We start from the raw sequence: 26,970 nt of genomic DNA, 5'->3' as shown, positions 1-26,970 counted from the left end.
AGATACCCTTAAAACAGTGTGTTAATATTATTGTTGTCTTGCTTCTTGTAAGTGGTATAATACAGGACACTTCAGAATGATCTGAAGTGCAGTAGTTTGATGGCAATGACCAGCAATATAAAAATAGAATTGGGTAGCTATAAAGGATAGTGATAAGAAGAACACACTTTAATGAAATTAGTTCTCCTCTACTTTTCAGCTCAAACTGTCCTCTGCTGACTGGCAAATAATTTATATTTCACAGTCTATTGATTTATGGGTGCCATCACTGCTTTCATGAAGATTGTATATGGACATACGGAGAAAATGGATGGGAAAAGTGCAAATTCTAATTTTCACCATAACCATAAACAATTAGCTAAGCAGACAAAACATTAATTTGGAAAAAAATCAAGTGAATTAAGAAAGGTATACTTTTATTTTAAAATATATACTTGAAAAATTTGTCTATAGAATTCTCATTTAATCAATCTGTTTAACTCAGCTGTGTTTCAACTGAGCGTACCCTCGTCAAAATGCCAATACTTTGCCATGTTTTGTTAAGCCTGCTACTGCCGATTTTTCTACTGTGAGTGCTGGATGGGGCTAGTGCCAGACAGGCTATGTTTACAGTACTTCTGCTATGTCTATGGCATTTCTGGCAACGAATTGCCTTATGAGTAAACATTTTTTGTGGTATAGACAAAGATGCAGCAAAGCTGCTAATTATTTTGTGAAAAGACATACTGTTTGTAGTAAATTGGATGTATAACATCAGCTACTTGGGCCTCACGCACAGTAGTGGCAGAGCTGGAGGACTGGTATTTATGCCTTGCTGTACCTCTGGCAAAGGAAAAAGCATACAAGAGTAACTCTTAAGTGTTCACCTGAGCACCATCTACACCTGGGTCGGGGCAACCCCAGGTATCAACACAGGCTGGAGGATGAAGGGATTAAGAGCAGCCCTACAGAGAAGGACTTGGGGGTACTGGTAGATGAAAAACTGGACATGAGCCAGCAATGTGCGCTCGCAGCCCAGAAGGCCAACTGTATCCTGGGCTGCATCAACAGAAGCATGGCCAGCAGGTTGAGCAAGGTGATTCTGCCCCTCTACTCTGCTCTGGTGAGACCCCACCTGGAGTACTGCGTCCAGCTCTGGAGTCGTCAATGCAGGAGACATGGAGCTGTTGGAGCGGGTCCAGAAGAGGCCCACAAAAATGATCAGAGGGCTGGAACATCTCTCCTATGAGGACAGGCTGAGAGAGTTGGGGTTGTTCAGCCTGGAGAAGAGAAGGCGCTGGGGAGACCTTATTGCAGCCTCTCAATATTTAAATGGGGCTTATAAGAAAGATGGGGACAGTCTTTTCAGTAGGGCCTGTAGCAATGGGACAAGGGGTAATGGTTTTAAACTAAAAGAGGGTAGATTCAGACTAAATATAGGGAAGACATTTTTTACAATGAGGGTGGTGAAACCCTGGAACAGATTGCCCAGAGAGGCAGTAGATGCCCCATCTCTGGAAACATTCAAGGTCAGGTTGGATGGGGCTCTGGGCAACCTGATCTAGTTGAAGATGTCCCTGCTCACTGCAGGGGGATTGGACTAGATGTACTTTAAAGGTCCCTTCCAACCCAAACCATTCTATGATTCTATGAAAAACACTAGTTTTGGTTGAGCTGGTACTCAGCTGATCCATCCCTGGATCTGACTATGGTAACAAAAAGGCTAGCTCTGACACAGGGAAGGAGAGAGGACTATCCAGTGAGCGGAAGGGCAGGATCACAATTTCCAGCTTCAGACTGCATTCATCTTGGCTTAAAATGATTGTGGAACTATACCTTAGGTTTGGGTTTTGGTTTTTTTTAATAGATTATGGAAGATACTGGCTGAAAAGCCTGGAGATGGAAACACTGTCTTTTCGCAAACAATGCCACACATATGGCAGCACTGCTGACATCCTGGCTGTAAGTACAAAAATAACTCTTCCTTTTCCCCTTGTAGTTTTTGGTTGTTCTGCTAAACATGCCTACAAACCTGTCAATTAATACATTCATGGGATGCAGAGCACCCTACAGCAGCACACAAAGCAGCATATTGTGTAATACTAGTGTTGGTGGAAAAACAGCACATGAACATATGACCTGTGACTGCAGGGCTAGATTCTTCTCTGAATTTTATGGGAAGATCTGGAATAATTCCACTGACTGAAAAGAAAGTGCCTCAGATTCATGTCAGTGTCATCAGGGCATCAATGCAGCTCTGAATCATAAAATATAGGAAGATAGAGTTACGGTCATTACAGAAACCTCAATATGTAATTTCCTGAACATATTTAACTTTGAAATCGTCTATCACCCAGACCATAATAGGTTTTTGCAAATAATACATAATACTGCTTCCTAGGGGGAAAAAGAAAAAAAACCCAAACAACCAAACAGAGTTTAATGATTTACTCAGTAGACTGCCTGGACAAGCACTAGAAATTCCATTCAGAAAGACAGTTTTCTATAGAGATGGGAAAAAACATTTAGATGGTTACTTTTAAGCAGCTCCAAATATTGGACGAAAATGTTATCAGAAGCCAATCATGCTATAAAGCCAATGGAAGGGAAGCTTTTACACTGAGAATAATAGAGAATAAGGCAAGAAAACCTTACTGTCTTTGCTTATGAACTCCATCCTGCAGATGAACTCCATCTTCATGGAGGCAATTACCAGCTTCATCATTTTTATACACTCAGCTCCACTGACTGACATCAATTCCAGCCCCAATGCTATCCACTTGCTACCATGGCTGATTGTCTCTGCATCTAAATCAAATCAGCATTTTAACAGTTATCAGAACAGCAGATGTAAATAATATCCTTCTCTATTTTTCTTCATTCAAGTGTAATTATTACTTTCTGTTCTCATAAACAAAATGTTTATAAAAAATTACTTCTGAGAAAAAGGTCAAAGTTTTCACAGGTTGGGACTTATAAAAAAGAAGACTTCTGGAGAATGAGCAAAGCAGATGGCCATATTCTGCTTTTACCCCTGTCCTCAGAGGGAAATTTCACTGCCATCAATAGTTTCCAAAGTTATGTAGGAATCTGCTGGGAATCTGACTGATTTGCAATATATTTTTGAATATTTCTAAAAGAGCACAAAAGGTACTCTTTGCTCTGTAAGAGGACACTACATTGGTTAAAGAGAAAAATGCACAAAACCGGCATATACTGGTATCTCTGGCAAACAGATTTGTGCATTTGACAATTCCTAATAGCTTTGAGAGAAGCAAATGTACTCAAACCACATCAATCATTCCTTCCTATTTGGCAGGGTCCTTCTTGCGCATCACTTCCCACTGCTCATTGACACGATACGAATGCTTGACCTGCCCACAGTTCTGTAACCGGGTGGCCATGGAGCAATGAAATATACTTGGGTTTGCCACCTAGATTTTTTATTAGAACACGAGTTTCAGAGTACATATTGAATATACAAGCCCTGCACACATTCTCAGGCCCTGTATGACCTTGCACAGATTTGCACAGCAAAAAGACCAAATATCTTTTTTTTTTTGCCCTCTCTCTCCTCTTTAGAGATAAAATTTCAGGTTATGTTTATGAGTAATGCTCAATAGTGAGAAAATGAGCTAGGTCCACACCTCCTACAAGTTTAAAAAAAAATAAATGCATCTTGGGAACCTTGTTCCTCCAAGTGAATTACACCATGCTCAGACCTCCAAATTTAACACTGAAACCTCACCACATTTTTAGATTTTTTTTTTTTCAACTTAATTCTGACAAACACAAGGCACAGTGAAATACCAGGCAAATTAAAATGCACAGATTTAGAACTCAAAACAAGATACTGCAATACACACAGATTGATGCTGAGAAGTTGGGAGGAGACTTGGCTTCATCACCAACTAACTGTTATCTGACAAAATGCTTTGCACTGAGATTCAGTCACAGCCTCTGAATCAGAAAGCTCTTACATGACTGAAGGGGAAGTATAGCTTCTGGATTCTTTGCCTCTGTCTGTCTGACAGACACCTTCCTGCTGGGGAAAAAAAACCAACCCACCTTGTGGTTTAATGCCTCTCTGGCATTAACGTTACTGCTTTTCAGAAGGTTTTAATTTTTTCTTCCCCCTGCCCTTTCTAGAGGTCATGTTGCTGTAGCTGCACTGATCCTCAGGCTTCACGACAGGATCTGTGCCTGCTCCAGCTAAGCTTGGAGTGCAGCAGTAAACGGGCTCTGCAATCACCAAGCCAAACCAGGTGTCCTGGTTTCGGCTGGGATAGAGTTAATTTTCTTCCTAGTAGCTGGTATAGTGCTGTGTTTTGAATTTTAGTATGATAATAATATTGATAACACACTGATGTTTTAGTTGTTGCTAAGTAATATTTACACTAGTCAAGGAGTTTTCAGCTTCCCATGCTCTGCCAGGTGCACAAGAAGCTGGGAGGGGGCAGAGCCAAACTGGCCAAAGGGCTATTCCATACCATATGACATCATGCTCAGTATAGAAATTGGGGGGAGTTGGCCGGGGGGGGCGTCATCGCTGCTCAGGGAATGGCTGGGCATCAGTCGGTGGGTGGTGAGCGGTTGAAGCACTTGTTTTTTTCTGAGTTTTATTCCTCTCTCACTCTCTTGTTTTCCTTCTCATTACTACTATTATTATTATTATTGTTGTTGTTGTTGTTATTGTTGTTATTTTGTTCCAATTATTAAACTGTTCTTACCTCAACCCACAAGTTTGCTTACTTTTGCTCTTCCAGTTTTCTCCCCCATCCCACTGGCGTGGAGGATAAGCGAGTGGTTGGGTGGTACTTAATTGCCAACTGGGGCTAAACCACAACACCAGGCATCTGAAGGTGGTCACCACCTGCTAAAAAAGACACCCACCCCTTCACACCAAAGAATGTAAGGAGGAATTATTTTTCTTTGAAACAGTGTTATATACACCAGCGAAACTTCTTCTGTGACCTGATGCTGCCACATCGCTAGAAGACACTTTCAAATGATAGACTCCTTTAGGGGGGACCTGCTCTACCTGTAGCAGTACTTTATTCCTGCTAGTTAGCCTTTCTTTTCTGAGATGGGAGTAAAGGGAAGTGATGCATATCAGAGAAGATACTCACCTGTCTTTAAGGGAAAATCAGATTTATGATAATTTACGCTGTGTTGAGCTAAAGAAATAAAAAACTATTTGGAAGGGATTATGTTGCCTTGCATACAGCTGCTTGTATTCCTTAAAAGTAAAAAAAGCTGATGAGTGACCTGTCCCAGCAAAATATATCAAAAACAGGTCTCAAGTTATATCTTAACTACAAAGAGTTACACCTTTCACAAGTGGGGATGGAGTATATGGTTGCATATATTGAGAACACTTTAATAGATATGAAGTGTTCTATGAAGTAGTTCTGAAGATATCCAATCTACGCCCTGCAAGAGAAGGGGAACAAGGGTCTGGATCTGTAGTCCAGAGCCCAGACTAACAGACTGCTAGTTTCACGTGAAGTCTACAGAGCTAGGAAGCATGACGACGTGGTACCTGCACACTCCCCGTTTTCACCAGTGGAACTCCTAAAGCAACAGCAAAGCAAATCAGCGAACACCAAGTTAAAGAACACAGGAAGTTTTGGTCTTCCCATTGCTTTTGTATGTGTCAAGTATCCAACTTGCTGCTGAAGGTAGAACGGTGAACTAGGAGCAAGCTCTACTCTTATTACAACTCTTATTTTGTGGCATCAGAGTACCTTGCAAACACTGTTGAATTCAGGCTCACAATACTTCTGTCAAATGCTATATATTCTTATATTCCCCATGGGAAAACTCATGAAGAGAGCTATTACCCAGAGATAGGCAAGAAATGCACAACAAAAGTGGAAACAGAAAGCAAGGCTTTAACCAACAGACTGCATATGACTTATTTTGCAGAGGATGCTTTTTACTGGGCATAACTGGCAGGGTTTTGGTATCAGGGGGATACAGGGGTGACTTGTTGTGGCGGGAGGCCATGAACTGCCCTGTGCCAGTCACAGCTACTTCCAGCTGCCACTGAAACCACTGCAAATAACCCATCATGTGCCAAAACTTCAACCAGTCAGAGAAGCACGTTGCCTCTGCTCACAGATATTTACGAAAGCAGCAGACACTAAGAAGACAGGACACATGGCTGGTGGCACTGTTGGGGACGTGGCTGGATATGTACTCTTGGAAGGAAGTGCCCTGTGCCAGAGCAGGCACACCCCTGAAGGGACTCTGGGTCATGGGCAACCCACACCAGAGCAGGGACACCGCGGAGGGACTGTGTCCCATGGTAAACCCATGCTGGAGTGGAGGAAAACAAGTAAGACGCAAGAAGCAGTACACACATCCCCGGTCTCCTGCATTGCCCCTCACCTCACCAAAGGGATTAGGAGCAGCTGAGTGTAACATGTAGCAAAACCAAGGTGAGTTGAGACCCAGAAGGGGGGAAGAGAAGTTTTTTACTGAGTTAGAGCCTGGGGGAGAAAGGTGCTTCTTCACCAAGTGTTTTGTTTAATTCTCTTTTTTTCCTCAATACCCAGATCTGTAATCAAAAGTTTTGTAACTGTCAATAAATTAAGTAAAATTCCCCGATCCAAGACCGTTTTGCTCATGATGTGCTTATAAAGTACGCTGGCGTATTTCTTAAGTCCTACATACTATGAAATCTGTTGTTAGAGAAAATGGATCACAGGAAGGAAGTAGAGGGGCATTACTTGCCATAGCTGGGCTGCCATTTGAACAGTAAGTTACTGTGCTGAGGCAGCTGCATTAAGATTCTCACTGAAAAGCATATTTAGATGAAGCGTTTAAAGCACCCTATACAAGCAGTCACCTACACAGGGTGAGGGCGGGATGGAGGTAATAGACACCACTCCGCTAGACAGTTTTGGCCATGGGAAGGAGGCTCAGAAGTTAATTAAGGTGAACTACTGACAGTGGAAAATAAAGCTGGTCACACAGGGAGCCAGCACAAAGAAGATGTCACATCTTAAAATTCAAACTTTAGCTGATTTCCTGATAGCCTCCCCATGGAGGTGTGCCTTAAAGGTTTTCTGAGAGCTCTTGCGGTGCAGATTGCCTTCTCTGCCTGTTAGCTGCAGGAAAGGGCAGATATGCTTTCAGACTTCTTTCCCCCAAATTAACCAATTGGACATGAGTTTTTTTCCTCAGGACCACCTGCGGGGTCAGTGACTGTGCCAGCTTCCTTTTTTGTCCCCACATAAAACAGCTCTATGAAAGACTTGGGGATCTGTCAAATTAACATAGTGATGGGGATGGGAAAAAGACAGGTAGCATTTTAAACTATAGCCCCTCTGACTGCAGAAAGGACAAGTTATGCAACTCCCGAATGGGAGGGGAAACCCTATTTAACTCATTTGCTTGATTTGATTTTATAACTGCTGCATGGAGTTGCAAAAGGCTGATAAAATCTATTTTAAACAAAGAGCGTAAGTCCTGCAGGCTAATATTACTACTCATCTACTGCCTGCTTCCCCAATTATTCTCCCTTCTTGAAGTTATGTTGATAAATCAGTTGCCTTCCTGTTTATTAAAGCATGTGGCAGTCTGTTTATTTAATCAGCTCTTGGCCCATTTTCTAATTAAGGGAGACAATGTGGGCTCATTTCCTGCCATGGTGAACCTGCCAGGGCACAGGTTGTCCTCAACTACCGCATTAAAATTCAAGATTATTTGTAATGTCTGCTTTTGTTTGGCAACTCCTTCCCTTCTCTCTGCCCAGCTGAAGACAAAAATACAGACATACTTTTTTTCTGCGTTTCCACATTGCTGACACCCATGCAAGTCGAGGACAGGAAGATGGAAACAGGTGGAGCTTTGTCAGTTTGCTGACATGGTGCCTCCCCAGTGCAGGTGAAACATTTTTCTGGGAGACCCTGCATCCCAGCAAAGTTAATAATACTGCATCATATGATGATCGTAAGGATAATTTTGTGAAGGGAGGGAATGCTGGAATGCAAGGGGAAAGCACACACCAGTTGGAGCACGCTCCTAGCTTGCTCTGCTGCTGGACTTGGGCCACCTCCTGCACCCGTTTGGCCCCAAATCTTTGTCTGTCTGCTTAGTGCAGGAATATTGCTAACCACCAACTGCAGCATTAAATCATTTTTGTGCTCTCTGTATTCCAAAGCAAGCAATGATCGCCTCTCTTCCTACCTCTGAGGTACCCTGCCTTGGATCTTGCTTGTGACACATCCTCAGCATTTAACAGCTACAGCTAACCTGGGATCACTAGTCTGGCAGGGAAGTTCCCTTTTGCAGGGCCTCCTTCTATCCCTTAGGACACATTTAGAGGACATATTAAGTTCTCTTATCTAGAAAGAAACCACAGATACATTGCAAGTTATCAATATATGCCATACGCAGTGTCTTTCAGTGGGCCTTGTGAACTGCTGCAAACAAGATCATCCATTTTGTCTCTCTTTACAGGCTCTCCTTCAATCAACATAAGCATATACATGTACCACACCTGCAACAGCTCCAGTTCCTGCAGAAACACAGGCAAACATCACTTTGCCACACTTTCAGAAGTGTTGCATACCAGCTATGCTATATGCCTCTTTGCAATGCGCCTTTACGTGGAACAACTGAAAACCTGACGTGGTCCTGGGCAGCCCTCTCTAGGTGACACTGCTTTGAGCAGGGATTTGGACTACATGATATCCATAGGTGCCAGCCAACCTCAGCCATTCTGTGATTGTGTGGAAAAAAAAAAAAATCCCAGTGGTTCTAGCACTTCATCAATAAACTGTACAACACAGCATTTTCCAAATTCTGACCCATGGAGAAATGTTGCCCTGATCCCTTTTAAAGTTGGCTAAATGCCCACAGTGAGGGTTTGTGCATAAACTGCTTTCTGAATTGCACCCTATTTTTTGTTCTTGGCTTACGCTTTTATTTTATTTGCATTTGCAAGCAACAGCAAAAGTGTTCCATTTCTGGAGCCTTACTTTTAGAAACAATGAATTTAATTTTGATCTATTTCAGTCCAAAAGGAAGTGTCCAGTTTTGTTACTCTGCTAATTGTCTGAATCTGTGTCTCACGTCATCTGTCTCACTTAGATCCAGAGTGTGCTCTGGATCTACACACTCAATACCTTCACAAACGTCTACTTAAAGACAAAAAAACCACTACAATTCACCTTTACATAGACCACTGTTCCCTTCCCATGCATTCAAGTGACCGCTATGACTACCATGCTGTTACTGACCAATGAAAAAAGACAGAATAAAATTATACATAAAATATATAGTACAGGAAGAAGCAGAAGACAAACGAACTTCTATTTTCAAATGGCAGTATTTCCCACCTTGTATTTTTCTATACAAAATACGTTGCACTTTTTCTACTGAGCCTACTGAGCATCTCACAAATACTGCAGCATATGGAATGGGTCTATGGACAGAGGCAAGAGTTCATCCCTTTAAATTGCCTGTGTTCAACCATGGACCTTATTCCCAGAGGAAACCCACTGCAACAAGTGTGGGAAAGGCTCAGTGAAGGGAGGAGGAAAATTTCCTAGAGCTTTCCCCCAGACTCCACACTTACCAAAGGCTCTAGTTCTTTGCGGTCTATGAGGTTGAGCTCTGTCACAAAGTAATAAAAATGCTTGTAACAGGTATTGACGTGGGCCTCAGCCCCCATAAGGATGATACGGTCAAAGTGATGGATGTAGACGTGAACAAACACCCGAAAAAGCCGGCAGAGTATCTTCTTGCAGATCTGAAGGAAGTTCTTTGGAAAGGGAACACCTGTGAATAGAGAAGGCAGGGTTGTCATAACCATCCTGTCATCCTCCCAAGACAACAGCTTTGGAGCAAAGCGTGAGTTTGTAACTGCAAACTAGGTTATGACTTCCTAGGCCTCCTTTCCAATCCAGAAGATCACTTAATGCATACATTTATGTGATCACTAGCACCAAAGATAACCAAATACTTAAGCAACTTTAATGGATCAAGACCGACAGGTACTGGTCCTTCTTCCCTGAATAATATAATGGAGGAATATTCAGTATTGTAATGTTCAGAAATGTGATTTTCTCTAGAGTGCATACTGTCCCATTAACATCAATAGCTTTACATCCTGAGGTGGCTGTTCCCCATATTGATACATCCAGAGCTCGTCCTAGAAGTGATAGTCACTCTCCTACTCATCTTATTCAACAGTGGCATTTCACAGCATCAAACTTAATAACAAATTTGAAATAACTGACTGAAGGATAGAACCCTTTGCTTTCACCTTCCTCCCAGTTATGTGTACCTATCCGATTGCTCTTTTAATAGGAAAACACTTGAAGAGACACAGGAACAGCTCTTCCAAAATACCTTAGAAGTTAGAACACTTTGCAGCTGGAGACTCCAAAGCAGCAGCAAAAGCAACACTTGCAAGTAAACAGCCAGGCATCCACAATGTGGCACCAATAATTCCTTCAAAACCACCCTTCATTAAAGATGGATCTTGCATGGCATTGCGTACCACTGAGCTGCCCCAAAAAGCTGAATGGTTCATCTCCTTCTATGACTGTGCCTCAGACATGGTGACTTTAGTGCCATGCTTGAAACTCTACTGCTACTTTGCTTTGTTGTACATTGTCCTAATTTTTTAGTTATAGTTCATGTTTTAGTCAGATTTGAACTACATAACTGTAGTTATTGTTTCTTTAAAAAAAAAAAAAACAAAACACCCACAGCTAACCAGTCCCATACTCCTTAGAAGCCCAGCTCATGCTCTCAACAAGAAAAAAGTTTATTATTTGCAGAAAGAGGACGGAGGTATTAAATTAACACTATTGCAAGCTTTCTAGTTTTCAAATTTTAGTCCCCTGTTACATATTGCTCAGCACTTGTAAGAGTGGTGAATTAGTGGTCAAATTGCCCAGTTTCACTGAGGGGGATGTGAGGACATACAGTGAGAATTTCCGTGCTGACAACAGATTTTTGATTACAGACTACATAAATTATCAACTGTGGCTGTAACCAGTCTGGGTCCCATCAACAGAAACATGTGCCTTGTTTTAGATTCCCTGGCCAAGGACATACCAGGGTATATCCATTGCAGATGTGAACACTGCTATGTCTGTTAGCATGCAAGTGAGGAAGCACATCAGCATGCAGAAGCGCCCTGCTCAGTGTATCCCTGAACTGCCTCTACATTTGTCATTGCTGAGGTTCAGATAATGCGGGAAAACGTCTTAGGGTTTTTTGGCCTGTACTGGGTTCATCAAAGGCAAATCCTTTCGATGTAATTTCAAGCAGCTTTAGAGAGGCAGTGCAGCCCTTCTTACTCCTGATGTACAAATCAGGGACCAGAGAAATAGCTGCACCTATCACAGCACAACTACTTTATCTCCTTAAGAAATGTTTGCTTTTGGTTCTCACATCCATTCATCTCAATGCTAAAGCTAACATCGAAGGTCATAGAAGAGGAGGCCTAAATGCTCAAGCCATGAACTGAGACATTGCTAAGCTACGGAAATGGTAATATGTCCAGATGTCTTGGCAATATTTGAATCAAAACTCCATGCAATTAGCCGAAAACCTGGATTATAACAAACTATCGTTGTTATTTCCAAGGGCAAAATAAATACAGTCTACCAAAAAACATAACAGAAACCTAGTTAGCTGCTTATTAACGAGGGGTATCGCATTCCAGCCATCAGAGCATGGCTAAATTCAGGAATGATTACAGCAGCAGCCTGCTTTACATTTTTGTAAAAGCTACCCAAACCAGAATTTTAAAAATATACCCAAGAAAATGTTAAGTCTTTAAAAAGGGGAAAGGGGAATAGCTGGCACTTGTCACTGCAAGCTGGTTCACTGAACTGAGAGATGAATTCTTGAAGGCAGTATATTTTCCGATCCAGAACAGGCATGTCCCAAAATGGAGAATTATTAGTTTCATCTTCCACAGGCTGACATATGATTGTTACTGAAGAGTGTTACCATAATGAAGAAACTCATACTTCTGTATTAACTGACTAAAATGAGCTGAACAAACCAAGCTGACAAATCCTTTAACTTCTCTGCAGCCCATGTTCCCACTTAACACTTACAGGCAGTAAGTGCAAAGGCCGTAGAGCACTGTTTCTGCTGCGAGTGAGGACTTCCATCTGACAGCTTTTTCGATGTGTTAGGCAGTCAATTTGAGGACACGTAAATAACACCCAGAAAAAAAATAACTGGTGCAGAACAGCCTAGGGTGCATAATAAACTTGCAGTGTTCCCACTGCTCCTCGCGTGCATTCAGTTTTCAGACAGGCTGTGTAGTTTGACTTGCCATTGCAGAACTTCTCCAATTTTGCAAAGGTCTACCTGTTTCATTTACTCTTAAATAAATAGTGAAACACTGCTGCTATCACAGATTTATCATGTGAGTACAGCAGAATCCATAAAGGCTCTCTGACATCTCTCCTGTTCCTGCAAAACTGGTTTACAAACTGACACGGTGTCCTAAATAGTTAAAAAGTGCCTCCTTGAACCACTGAAAGCAATTGTGCAGTGAGCTAGACTCCTCAGCCTTGGAGAGCCTGCCAGCCAGTCTGTCCCTGGAGTACAGAGGAGGTTCAAAGTCTGGTCAGCCTCAAGGTACAGATGAGCATATGGACGTGGCTGCAGCACTAGTTTAAACATACACTCTGCTGCTCTTTGTGTTCAAAATTAGACAAAAGGAGAGTAGAAACGCAGTCTCAAAGAAAAAAAAATTCCAATACAACAGAACAGATTCTGATCTCAGTTACAGTAGACTGAATCCAAAGTAATGCCATCAAAATTTTAAAAACCAGAGTGAAATGATTCTAGATTTATATTCTGAGGTCAGAATTTGGCCTAATGTTTTGTTCCCACTGCAACTGCTATAGTTATAAATAAATCAACCACAGAACATAATCATTACGAGTGGCTCTTGGGAATGGACTTGCTTAGATTTAGACCCTTGACTTGTTAGGGAGCCTATTCTCTGTCCTTCAGCTCAGCCACAACAGCTTTTGCCTTCTCCCCCTCCCAGCCCTCATTTAAAATGGAGTCCAGGTTTAAGAAGTCCTTTCCTGGAACTTTGTAGTTAAAAAAGGAGAGGAAGAGAGAGAAAAAGAAACCTTCCAAAGGTCCAAGTATTTATTTAAACTTTGGATTCTTTTTAGCAGTGAAAAAAAATTCCAAGAAGAAAGATGACTGTCTTACTATCTGCAAGGTGATACTGTAAAAAAACAGAATGTAAAAACACCAAATTAGATTGCTGAGTTATGGTTATTAAAAGGCAAAGAAACACAAAGATGACACTGAAACTTTTGAGCTAGCTGCTGCTTGCTGAAAAAAATATTTCTAGATGAGTGAACTGGCAGCCTTGACTCATCTGTAGGCTGAGATGCTGTAGGCCCCGTGCTGCTGTATGAGAATAAAGTAACAAAAGGGTCCTTTTTGTTAACCTGGTGTTCAAATCCCCAGAGCTCTCCATTATGTCCCAAGAATGTGCAAGCAGCTTTCAAATGTCCCAGTCCCTGTAGAAGCTCCTTTAACTCTGGGTTATATATGCAATTGGGAAACAATTCAGTGGGGGGTAGATAGGCATGGTACACCCAGTAACAAACATGGCCAGCATGACTGTACCCATACCTCTCTGGAGTGTGTGCGGTACGTGCCAGTGCTGTACAGCTGCCTCCTGCAGAAAAGCTGCACCCATATACCCTGGTGACAGAGGCACCACAGCAGCACAGGGAGACAATCACGTTGTTTTCCCTGTGCTCCAACCTCCCCGTACTCCCTTGACCTTTTTGCTTCTGTTGACTTGCTAGAAAAGGCTACTCCTAACATGAGCAGGACTTTCTACAACTTCCAAAACTCAACTTGCCTGATCAATTTATGAAGCTCTTTTCCATCAGAAAAATGGAAGGATTTTCCCCTTCTTTTTGAAAACAGCCTTATACCCACAGCTCTCTGTAGGCTATCGACTTCATTCCTTACATGTTCTTAATTTGCTATCAGGTAATTTGCTCCTGCACCAGCGTGAGCATCCAGATCTACTCTATCCATCACCAAATGGACACATAGCACAGTGCTAACAAAGTGAGTCATGCCATTGATCTGTTGTCTAATTTCTTTGAGTATTCCACATACATGACAACTGCAGACAGTGTCCTGGCCCTCCTCTCTTGACACTCGCTCTCCAAAAGAAGTATTATGACTGCTATCTGCTCAAAAGGCTGTTCACAGTAACATAGAAAAGTATGCTGACCATCTTGTGCAGTGATTACCAGTAAGTTAATGTTCTGTTGGTTTAAAACATAGATGTTTTAATGCCATGATGAAAGTCCTCATTTAAACCCTGCTGATACAAAACCTGTTCTTTGTATAATGTAAAAAAATGGTGGGATAAGACAGAGAGACTAAAAGTTAAAGAAACTAAATTATGTGGGGATAAAGGAGGGTAACTAAAGGTCTGAGAGGAATACAACAGGCAAAAAGTCTGTCTCATTTGATATACGACAATCTTGAACCTTCTTACTTCAACACGTACCACACCTCCCCTGAAGTAGGTCAGTTGCACAGGTTAGAGAGGAAACAGAAGAAAAGTCATGATACGGTTTGTCTTTGTTGCCCGATTCATCATCTCTAGGCAAGAGTCAGAAAGTATATAGTCCCAGAAAGTCGATGCTGAGGAACCAGAGAGAACAACCCAGACTTTTTGCCTGTAATGTTACATGCAGTTCTCGACTGGCTCACACTCCTAACACGCAATGAAAACGACTAACACGCAATGAAAACGGCTAACACGCAATGAAAACGACTTGCTCAGTTAAATCTTCTGTGATGCCAGATGAATGAGTGTTTTTGACCTTCTGTATTTGTGTGGTTTGAAGTCTTGCTTTACTCAAGGGAAGCTGGTAAGCTCTTTGACAATTCTGCACAGAAATTTTGCTGCACATTTGAAAATCCTTTTACAGGCCACAGTCATAATTCATTCTTTTTTTAAAAAATATTCATGTGAGAAAAAAGAGAGACTCCCTTCTCCATTGGCAAAAGGACTGACACTATACTATTGCAAACACAGCTTAAAAACATACCAACCTGGTAAAGTAAGAATTTTTTCCAGTTTTATAATAAGGAGCAAGAAAAAAGTGTTCCCAGAAAGTAACAACTGGGAGAAGGCACCTGAACCATACCCTTCCTCCCCTTGTCCCTCCGTGTTTTCCTTCTCCTATCCCTGCCCCAAGTACAAAAATTTGCAAAAGATGCCCTCAGCTATTGCTGGAAGCTTTGCTGCAAAAACTCCTATCCTGATCCAAGCAGATGTTTAATGTTATCTCAATGTGTTAGTCGAGGAAGTGTCTGTCTCAACGGCCAATGAAAACAATGTCAGTTGCTGGACTTTGTTCCTCGCATAAATAAACAGACAGCTGCAAAATATTAGGGATAAACTAGACTACCATGTACCTACATCCTCCTGATACTCCCCTCCTTTCTGCTCTTGTATCAGAGAGAGCAGAAGAAAGGAAAACAGTCTTTAGATTATATGGCTAAGTAAAATGGTGTCCTTTTCTCTTTTTAAGCAGGACTGCCTCTAACAGTCTTAATCTTGAGTCAGAATAAATAAATCAGCAGTCAGATCTTCAACAAAGGTACTCATGTGCTGTCCTGGAGAGAACTCTAAATGGAACGGGGTACAGATCAGAAAATTGTTTGAGGCTTTGCACTACCTGAACATCCACAACAGCTCTCCCTGCTGCTGTATATCAAGAAATGGGCGATGGCACAAATTTTGCCATTTAATTAACAATTTCACCAGAAGAGGTGTCTTATAATGCAAATGCTGTGAAACACCTAAGTATGCAAAGGACCTGAATTGACCCTCCCTGAAATCAGAGGACAGAGGGACCTAAATCCTTGCACTGCATAAGCCAGATCCCTTGGATTTTAAGCAAATTTACAATCGCTGTTCCTGACTACAATCTGACTTCCACCCTGTTACTACTTCTACTTCTGCTGCTGCAGAGGAACAGAAGAGAAACAGTGCAATGCCAGAGAGCAGAACACTCTTGCTGCCTCTACAAAGGCTAGTTTTACCCCAGACAATAATCAGGCTGCTAAACTGATTAGAATAGATCTGCAGGTCTTCAAGGCAATGTGAACACTGAATGCCATAAAAAGCTGTAGAGTCATGGTTGTGTGACAGTATAACTCATCTGCCCTGGAAGATCCATCTTCACCATAGTAACAAAATGAGATTTGTTGGAGCATTGCATTTGAACAACTTTATATGGCATTAATATTTACATAGTCTAAAATAGGCTTGGAGATCCATTAGAATAATTTAGAGCTCTCCCTGCCTTAGCAGAAACTATAATACAGGTGAACAAAATGCAGCCTCTTCCGAGACAGAAAATATAGCAGCCATTTGGCAGTATAACAGCTTAGGATGGGAAAAGAGAGTTTATTAACCTGATGAGTGAATGTAAGGAAAAAGTAGGTACGAACACTGGAGCCTGGCCAAGATATCAATGGAAAAACTTTCCTCCCCACCTGGCAGGGGTTTGTTAATAGCTTTGCTCCTACAATACTTACCATGGTCTAACAATTTCTGGGTTATGACATGGTTTTTGGCTTTCCATGCTGAGTGCACCACTGGCCAGCATGGCTTTTATTTTTGTTATTAACTTCTGATGTCTTCAGGAAACAAACATTCTGATTCCCCATTAATTTCACAGGGACACTGGAAGAAACGTGCTGTTCTAAGGGCCCTTCTAGGGCTTACTGATGCAGCAAGATGCAGCAATATGAAACATTACCAGAAGCAGCAAGCAGCATGGTCTTGCAGATGCAGTCAGAATCAGACAAAACAGCCTCCTGTCCCCAAGACACAGATGTTCCAGCAGTTAACTGAAAAACAGAGGCCTTACATCTGCCAAAACTCATGGCATAACATTAACAGGTAACTGTAGTTGAAAGGTTAATATCACAAAAGAAACATTCGTTCTTCAGATGATTACTGTGCTAAATTCGTTTTCAGTGGGACATTAGAAGAAACATTCAGGCAGTTCTAACACCTCAGACCACAGCCCTTGTGTCTCCTAATGCAAGTCATTTTCTGGCCCTTTGATATCTGCGCTGACTTAGGAATCTTGTATGTGTATCAGAATATCCTCAGTGCATATGGATAGTTCCTTAGAGAGGTGATTTAGAAGTTTTAAATACGTTATTTTTTCCTCCAGTAAAATGTAGCTCTTTCTTGAGAAAGGGAAAGACAAGTATATAGCAGCATGCAAGGGAAGTTTAGTGGAAGATCAGAAGTTCTGATCCAGAAAACTAAGGACAAAAAAACCAAAGAACAGAATCCTGGTCCCTGACTTTCCTTGAGTTAATCCTGATTTACAACAGTGCAGCCTGGAATAAAGTCTGGCATCCTGGGAGAGAATTCTGCAGGCTGAAAAGCAAGAGCCAGTCGGGGCTTTTAAATCTGCTTTTACATGTTTAACTATTTTTGCTTTTATAACATCGGATCTGGGGGTAACACAACAGATGCTTTTCACTACTCTGTTTTTACAACAGTTAAAGGGTTGTAAAATTGAATGAACCCATCACCTGAAGAAAAAAGAGCCAAGCAACCCCCTCCCAGCACAGTTAAGCACTCTCAAACATCAGAGATCTAAGCCAGATTCACTCTTCAGAAGTCTGTAACTGCAACCTTAGCTACTCTGTCTTCAGCTGCTGCCAATCCATGCCCTTGCACAACTGAGGGCCTCCTCAGGCACCCAAAGTTTTGGTTCCCTTTGGTTCCCATCTCAGAACTGTCTTACTGGAAGAGGTCAGTCCCTCCCTCCCATGTAAACACTATCTGATGTTTAAATACTAAACAGGATATCCAGCTTTCCTCTGAGGAATGCTCAGCGCATGCCTGGTATGCACTGGTTGCATCAGGTTCAGTACCAAAGGCAGTGGTGACTGTTTTCTTTTCAGAGCAGAGCTGGAGAAGATAGTGTTGTCTGTCTTTTATATATCACTCAGGTTTTTTGTCAGTATTTCCAGACCTAGGGACACTCAATTCTCTTTCTACTGTTTTGCAGGGAAGTATGTTTATCAACAGAAAACTGATGAATCTGGGCAGTTGCACTCTTCAAGCCATCTTGAAGCCACTGTGCTGAAAGGAATAGAAGACTTGCAATGTCAGAAAGGCAGCGGAAGACATAGCATGACTCTGTAGCCCAGTGGGTCAAGTCTTGCTCCTGGAAGCGCTCCTGCATTTTGCAGTAACATATTCATCTCATAAAAGGAAACCCATTTCAAATCATTCTGGAATAGGAAACAGAGTACACGGGACTTTATGCTCACAGATGACAGCACTTTCCAAGAGATTTCAGGTTATGTCAGCAGACATGCGCGCACACACACACAACTCCACACATGCAAACACACCCACACACACTCACACTGTGAAGCCTGTGTAAAAGCTACCATTGACTGACAGGTTTTGGATCCAGTGTAATACCAAAAGAGGAACATATAAAGAGGATTTGAATATTTTGGTTGCATATACCCCTATAAGACCATCTTTACTATTAAAGTACAGGCCAACGACACTTGGATTTACAAGGCACTCAAAACCTACCATTGCCAATGCAAAGGAGCTACTATCATTTAAACAAATTCTTCCAATATGTCATGAATAGATAAGATCTGCCTCTTCAGATGCCTAGGGCTCCATCTGGCACCTGGAAACCAAAATAAGCTTTACCACTGATTTCATTGAAAATGAGTCTGGAAAATCAATGAGCAAGAGTACCCTATTTCTTTTAAAGCATCATGAAGGTAAGCAGCATGGTATTATTTTAAAGTCACTAGCAAAGGACAATTACAGAAACCATTTCAAAAGTTTCAAAGACCTTAACCAACTAATTCTGTAATATTCATGTGCTAACACAAATTTGGAATGAAAATAAGTTAGTAAAAATCAAATGCACTACAGGACCAACAGTTTTCAAAGAGAACAAATTAATGGAATATTTTAAAACATAACTAGCCAAAAATAAGTTGATTTGTTCTATTATCAAATTCAGCTGAGAAAGGGAGGCACCCTGACTTCACTAGAGTAAAATTTTCTTTGTAACAGGCATTTTACAGGGTTAATACACTCTGAATCCTTCCCTAACTCAGCATCCACCATCCAATTCCCACTCACCAAAGCCTGGAATATCAAAGATCTTTGACAGCCCCGAACACTACCTTTAGGAGAAACACCTCAGGCCCCACTAGTCATGGGCAACACCATCTTATCAACAGACCTTTTAACTATAATATAAAGAACATTTCTACATTGCAACAGCTTCAGCTGCATGAATTCTTCTTTGGGTCTTGAAAACTGCCTGTAAACATTTCCTGTTATTCCATTTAATGCCTACTGAATGTCACAGAACTGAAAGGAAAATAAGGCAAAGATTATTTTAGCTTAATATCTTTTTCTAGAAGCTAGAAGCTAGTTCTGCAGGAATTACTTTTATATCATTCACAAGAAGAACAAGAAAACACTCATCAGGCCTTAGTTTTCATAAATGAAAAGCTTAAAGAAATTCAAGCACAGAATCATAAAATGTTTCTTTACGGTGCCTGCTTTCCATACAAATTAATAAAATATTTTTTATGTATGCTAGAAAAGCAGTATATACCCCCACTGCACGCCTCCGATGCACAACAGATACCATCTACACTTCTGCCTTTCCTTTCACCTTATATCTGAAATTGAAATACTGCTCAAAACCCCACATTGTTTGTATTATGTGGAGACAATTTAACTGAAGGTGGGATTTACATGGATTTTTTGTTGTTTTTAGCACAGCTTTAGAAACCTACAGTAACACTAAGTGCACTTATACTAGCAAGGGTGATTATTCCACTTCAGTAATAAAGCTAAACATATACTTTTAAGTTTCTTGCTGAAGAGACTGATTTATCTATATGTCTAACATTAATCACCTGAGGAGGAAACATTCATTTATCTTCAAGTTTAGTGTTTTAATGTCTATATGTTTTTACCTATAGGTTTAACTTAAGTTTACATGATCTCTGCCACTGCTCATACAGTTTATAACATCAATCACCTTTTAAGTTTATGGGCATGTATATGGTCACACTGTAACTAACATAGCCTGAAAGCTAAGACATTGAAGGACAGATAAAACTTGTGTGCAAAACCTCACAGAGAGCTGGCAGCTTTATGTATCTGGACACTTAAAATTTCCTGTCTGTAAAGCAGGACAATGGGTGAATTTGGTCTTGGCTCAGCAATTATCCTTAAGCATCCTTAAAGAAGAGGCACACAGTAGCACAGGTGCTAGTTGCCACCTCTTTTGTGCTTGCAGGCTTTGAGTTTGTGTGTTTAGGCTCTGAGCACCAATGAACTGTGTAAGAGCACCTACATCTCAGTGCTGTCAAAGACAAATTAGCTACTAGCACCTGGAGTGAAGTCAGCTGTGCATTACTGAAAAAAGGACTACCAAGAAACTGGATGGGGAGCTTCAAACTACTACTGACCCATTTCTCTGATACATGGTTACTAGCAGAGTTCTGACAGGTCAGTGTGCTGGCAGGCAAGGACAGACTTCAAAAGGGTTTCACTTTTGCATTTTGAAGAGTATCTGTAGGTGCTGGGCTCAAGCTGGTTCTTCCATGGAACAAAAAACATTAATAAATCACAGAGAAAATTGATTTCTTATTTCCTCCTGCTTACTCACAAAAGACCTGTTTATATTTTTTGATTTCTAAAATCCTGAGGATGGCATCAATACTAGTCTCTTAAAGCCTCCTCTCACCCTCAGGATTTCCAGTTCAGTGTGTCTTAAAACATTAGGTCTTCATGAGAGTGAATAGGCCAGCCTGCCAACTTACCCACTGGAAAGTGGAATGTCTAAACAAGAATTACGGTCCTTGGGAATTACGGACCTCGTGAGTCCTACAGTCCTGGAGAAATATGTAAGCTAATTAAGATGTTTGGGGAATCATCTGAAACAACTAGTAGAAGTGTGGCAAGAAGCACCCTCATGTGAACTATCCTCATTATAACACTAAAAGTCACACCCCTTGAGCTGGAGACCCTGGCCCAAGCAGAGACCCCTCACCTTTGAGCACGCGCAGAATATTAAAGTAGCACTGTAGCTTTAAGTTGAAATAAGAGAAATGTACACCAGTAGAAAACTGCTTTGTGTAATTACTTATGCATATGCATAACTAGACTGTATAAATACTGTACCTGTATGACTGAACTTTGTGCTAGCTTTGTGGAGCTACCACCTAGCACCCGTCTCTGTGCAGACATGAAATAAAATACCTCTGCCCTGCGTGTATATTGGCATCTCACACACTGGGTAAACGGCCTCACACTTGTGGGATAACATAATGGGGTGCAATTTGTTGTAAGTATACTGGAGAAGTCCACCTGTGACAGAAGGTACAGAGAGGCTCTAGAGTTCACATGCTCAAGGCATTGTGCCTTTTTCTTTCCTTCTATCTCAGAGATACACGCAGCAGCAGTTGTGATTCTGCTGACAATAACAGCTCAACATGGCTGTGAAAGTGGGACTGTTCAAAGACCAATGGCAATAAACTCATACATTTTCACAGCAAGGAGTTCCTTGCTAGTAACTGTAATGAGATAAAACTGATGGTCTGCAGAGACCAAGTACATGATTTTCTCTGCTTGGATCACATAGTTCCGTCAGGACAAGAGCAAAACACTGAGCAAAACATTTAAATTTTAACAATAGCATAGTACGCGCTGTTGGTGCACTGCAAGAGGCTACTGCATGAGAAGTGGAAGCACAGGAAGGGATCTAAGTGATGTGCTGTTACATGCCTACAGTTTCAATACAGTGCCTTCATCTGCAAATACACATAGGCTCGCTGAACCTCAAAAGTAGATTTCTACAAACACTAACTAAATAATTGTGAACTTAGACAATATACCCTTTAGGCAAGCGGTTATTTGTGCATGCCCTGAGATCCAGCAGGTTCATCTATTACATTTAAGAATTAACACATGACTCTGAGGAAAAAGAGAAAGTATTAAGGAGGTTCTGCGGCCCACAACTTTGATTCAGCATGGATCTGTGCGGGAAAATACAATGACATTCAAAGAAAAATGATTACAGGCTGTGTTCAAAAAACTCCTGCAACAAACATGCTATATTGAGGGTAAAAACCTAGACAGAATAGAAGTGGGAAGAAGAAAGAGATGGCTGTTATACTCCATTTGGCCATAACAGACTGACACTACAGTGGAGTGTTGCTCAATATGCAAGGGTATAGAACTTCACATACTAATTTCTGCATCAAGTCATACTTTCTGGCTATACCATGGTTAGGAATCCACTCATTGTTTCCCAGAGATGTCACCTTTTGTATTAACAAGAAATGAGTAAATATGAAAAAATGTTCAACAGCAGCACTGCATCAGTATGGACGGTCCATTATTATACATTCTAGTACAGCTTCTAAATTTCTACTTACGGAAACTGACTTAAGTTTACCCTGAATCCAATGGATACAACTGCATTGCTCTCCACAGACTTGAGGTCGTTGTTAGTCTGTTTATTTTTCCCCTGAAAGCACCACCGTGATTAGAGTCTTCCACTCCTGCTCCTGATTCAGAATGCTTTTTCAGCGGGACTATTCCCAGGACAATGTGCTAACCAGTCTTGGAGTGTGGTCAACATATTCCAAACATTGTGAAGGCTGCAAGACATTAAAAAATGACTGACTTTGTACCCAGACCTCTCCAAGGGCTTAGGAGATCATGCTGCCTTAGGGAATATGGGGAACTCTTATGGCACCATCACAAGTGTTCCTACGTGGACATTTTTTCTTGCAGCACTTAAGCTCCTGGAATCATTTGGCTATGTGAAAAATTGGGCCAGTTTTATATACATGTATACGCAACATATTTAATATGCATGCCAAAATTAAATGCAAGGTTTGAGCCTTCTTGATTCTGCAGAAACAAAGTTTGAAACATGAGCACTAAAGACAGAATCCAGAAGACTAAACAAAATAAATTCATTTTAAAATCTGGTCTTTTTCAGTTATTAAGACAGACTGAAGGTTCAGTCAAAAGGTGCCTTTTAAGTTTTGTTTAAGTTTGCATACAAGATGACTGAAGAGCACACAGAGACATCACACTGACCCCATTGTGTGTTCATTCATCCAAAATTTGCTATGCATGGTCCTTTACAAAAAACTTTGCTATAGTTTTAGAGCTCCTCCAGGCCACCATTGAGTCACAGTAAGTCCCAACAGAAGTGTTGCCGCTACTGTGGAGAGTATCGCTTAACAATCAGGCAAATGGAAGAATATATATACACATACATATAAAAAGAAAGCTCTCCCTGAGTATAGATCATGAATCAGTATGTACAGTCTGTAACATTTCCACTTCCTTCCTAGCAGTAAACTTCGGATTAGAAAAAAGGCTGCATCAATCCCTGAATCTGACATGTTTGTGGCACCCTGCCAATTAAAAAAAAAATCTGTTTACAGCACAGATGTTTTCAGGATTCACTACTAAGCACTAAGAGCAGCTGCAGTATCTCCGCTGAACTTTCTGGTGCAAAAAGGAGAACATGCAGCAGCTCCAGAAATATTAGAGAGAAACCCAAGTGCAAAATATGTAGCCTCATTAGTCAGCATACAAATCAACCTTCCAGATCCACTTATCTTTAAATTATTGTTTTCAGTTAAACTGTTCCAACTGAGAACATACAATTAAAACTTTCTCTTTAATTTTTCTGACAAAGCCTCTGTGTGACAAAGAAGGACAATTTCTGCCATTCTGATTTGTAATAGCTTTAGAAACCCCATCGTTTGGGAGGAAAGAGGAGATAACATGACCTCTGAAGGTAAATTCCCTAAACTATTCTTTGAGTATGTGATTGCATTAAAGCATCACATTCCTGTTGTCAGAAAGCTCAGAGGGTCAGTAAAAATAAAAAACACAAAACGTAAGGAGAGCTGATGGCAAGATTCCCCAATACTACCATTGCCCATTTTATGTCTTTGCTCTTGGGTGTTTACCTGAAGAGGGGTGGATGTAAGTATAGGTGTAATATTAAATATAGAAGGTGGGGCTTTGTGGAATCACAAAGTTATGTCCCACCTGCTTTGTGCTTTCTTTCCTTTTTCACTCTGTCTTTTGCTCTACTTCCTTTATATTTTTCTCATGTTAACACCAAAATAGTGCTCCATGCAAGTGGTGGATTGCAAAGCTCTCTTTAGCTCTGCCAGCCTCTAAGATTGGCCCTTCTCCTCCACTTTGATGTCATGTATAAAAGAAAACTTTCTAGAGTCAAATTATCCGTCTAACAGTCTGATTTGGTTTTGATGCCTTACCAAATTTCTTCATTAGCTGATTATTTTTGTGAATTTTCTTATGGCTGTAAATTAATTTAGCACTTTTGTTTGCCCACAAACTGTATTATTCTCTTATGTGATGAGAAAACTCTGAACGACTTAGTCTGACAAAAGACAGAAAAAACTAACAAACAGTATTTTTTCTTAGACACTTTTTGGTCTGGTTTACATACTTTGAATGTGAGGATTGGCAAAACTGTAACTGATTTCCTCAGGTTATCCTTACGCTTCTAACCCCTGCATTGAGATATAAATAAGCAGTGCATATTGAAATTGCCATGAAGTCTAACTGCTACTACAATATACTGAAAATTCTGATTTCTGGGTGATCCATGTAGATAAACACATACTGCTTAGAACTGGAAAGGAAAACAATGAGGTTGCTCCATCACAGTATTTGCAAAAAGGACAACTGTAGTTCCTCACAAAAATACAAGCCCCAGGAAGAAATAGAACAATTATTCTGCATTGAGACCTTCTGCATAAAGCTTTACAAAGACCCTTTACAAAGACTCCCTTTTGGATGCTGCATAAAATGCCTAAGGGTAGTTCTTTCTCCTGCAGTGACAAAATTAGTATGCATGGAAGCCCAGGAAAATTATGTCCAGAATTCCTTCTGATTCCTGGGACTTGTCCAAGCACCAAAAAAAAAAAAAAAAAAAAAATATATATATCCTGTAGTCATTATCACTAGTCCCTTATAGTGGCAAAATGTACTGCTTGACTGAATACTTCAAAGGAGGAAGATGTACTTCAAGAAGTCCAAAAAATTATTAAACAAGTTGGTTGCTTTGTTCCTGTAAACTAGAGGAGCTGCTACACTATGTGACGGCTGCTGAACACCTACCTTTGTAAAGTGGTAAAGCTTCTTAAACTAATTCTGTGCACAACATGAGGTGACAAGTACAAGCTATATGGGGTGCCTTAGTGTAACAAACATTTCTCGCTGCAGTGTTACAAAATTTCTTATCTTTCTGTTACCCCCTTGAAAATCTAAGACGAGTATTGGTAACAAAGCTAATAAGAGAGGGAAAAAAAGCCCATCGCACTCAGTGCTCAATGTTGCACTACATTAGTAACTCAGAAGATCTACTACACTGCCAAACATAATGGTGACTTTCAGCTTACCATCCACAAATGTGTCTGTCTTCTCTGAAACTTACAGATCAGGCAGACAGACCATGGGGCACCGCAAATCAACTGGCTACCACTTCAACCTGTCACTCACATACTTCACATACTTCGCTTTTATTATGATATGTATATCTGATCTACTTCTAAAAGTTAAATAGGAGCTGGTTTACTGTAATGTGCTGAAAAGTGCAGTAGTTTGGGTACTGGTTCACAAGCAGGCCACAACGGAAAGCACTGCCTGTCAGAAGGGCACAACGGACAACTCAGAAGAGCAGCAGCTTGGGGTATGTTGCTTCTATTTGTTTCTACCTATTTGTCCAAGCTGAATTAGATGTAAAGGCGAATACATTTCACCCAAAGGACTTAATGAAGAATAAGCTATTTTCTTCATACATAACATGAAAACAACTGTTCTGGTTCAGGCCAGTATTCTATATATGATGCTTTCTCCTAACGCCCTCCTTGCCTTTGATCACTTTCTGCTCAAGCGATTTGCTGAGCCTACTGTAGGTTGTCTATTCAGTAGCCTGCAATGGATGTCTCTTCAAACTGCCTCTCCAGCTACCCTTTAATTAACTCCGCCTGTAGTTCTTCCACTTACAGCTTCCTTTGGCATGGTGCTCTGCAGTCTGCCAGGCACCGTGTTTCTTGTATGCCTCACTCTCTGTGGCAAGTTCTTGGGTTAGAAGAGGCAGTAAACAGGCAAACCCTCCCTGCAACACTCATACTACATCCTCCTTGTCAGCTCGCCTCTTTTCTATGGAGACATGTCTAAGTCAACTCCTCTGTTCCTAATTCAGAGGCATTTCTATACCTTTGCTCATCCTCATTGTCCTCGCTGAAACTTTTCCAGTTTTAACATTACCTTCTCTGTGATGAGAGAACTGCAAAAAGGTGTGGGAGAAACAGGGATTTACACAATTGCATAATTATGCTTTTTGTTGTGCTCCCAACTTATTTCCTAGTAATTCTTACCATTTGGTTGGCACTGAACTGCCTTTCTTAATCTGCATAACAGACACCTCAGAGATGATCATTTTACACAGAAACCAGGACTGTTTTCCCACATGCACCACTTCTTACTTTTCTACACTGAATTATATCTGCTTTTCTATTGCTCAGTAACTCACAGTATTGCCTTCTGCAATCCTTCAAAGTCAGTCCCTGTCCTGCTACTTTGAACAACTTCATAACATCAGCAAATGTTATCACCTCATTGCTCACCCTTTTTCCCAGCTCACCTACGACTATGTTGAGCAATCAAAGTCCCAGCATGTCAGGCTGCAGAACTCCACTGTTGACCTTCTTCAGTTCCACAGTGGAAGAATTTGACTATTTACTCCTACCCTTGGCTTCCTTTTCTAGCCAATATTTTATGCATTTATCACCTGCAGTCTCAACACTGCAAAGTAGCTTCTAGTATGCAAATATCAAAAT

General features: G+C 41.0%; 1 protein-coding gene across 3 annotated transcripts in view; it reads right to left on the bottom strand.

Annotated features, from left to right (window-relative positions):
• The window catches only part of MOB3B (MOB kinase activator 3B), a 107,227-nt gene that overhangs the window by 14,906 nt on the left and 65,351 nt on the right, over nt 1–26,970 (bottom strand). For all 3 annotated transcript variants that reach the window (XM_072860575.1, XM_072860577.1, XM_072860578.1), the window contains exon 4: nt 9,569–9,771. In XM_072860575.1, the coding sequence (XP_072716676.1) occupies nt 9,569–9,771 (203 nt within the window). The remainder of the gene's footprint in view (nt 1–9,568; nt 9,772–26,970) is intronic.

The sequence above is a fragment of the Ciconia boyciana genome, chromosome 4 (assembly GCF_034638445.1).
Source record: "Ciconia boyciana chromosome 4, ASM3463844v1, whole genome shotgun sequence".
Lineage (NCBI taxonomy): Eukaryota > Metazoa > Chordata > Aves > Ciconiiformes > Ciconiidae > Ciconia > Ciconia boyciana.
The sequence above is the reverse complement of the archived record's forward strand: the minus strand, read 5'-3'. Positions and strand labels throughout refer to the sequence as shown.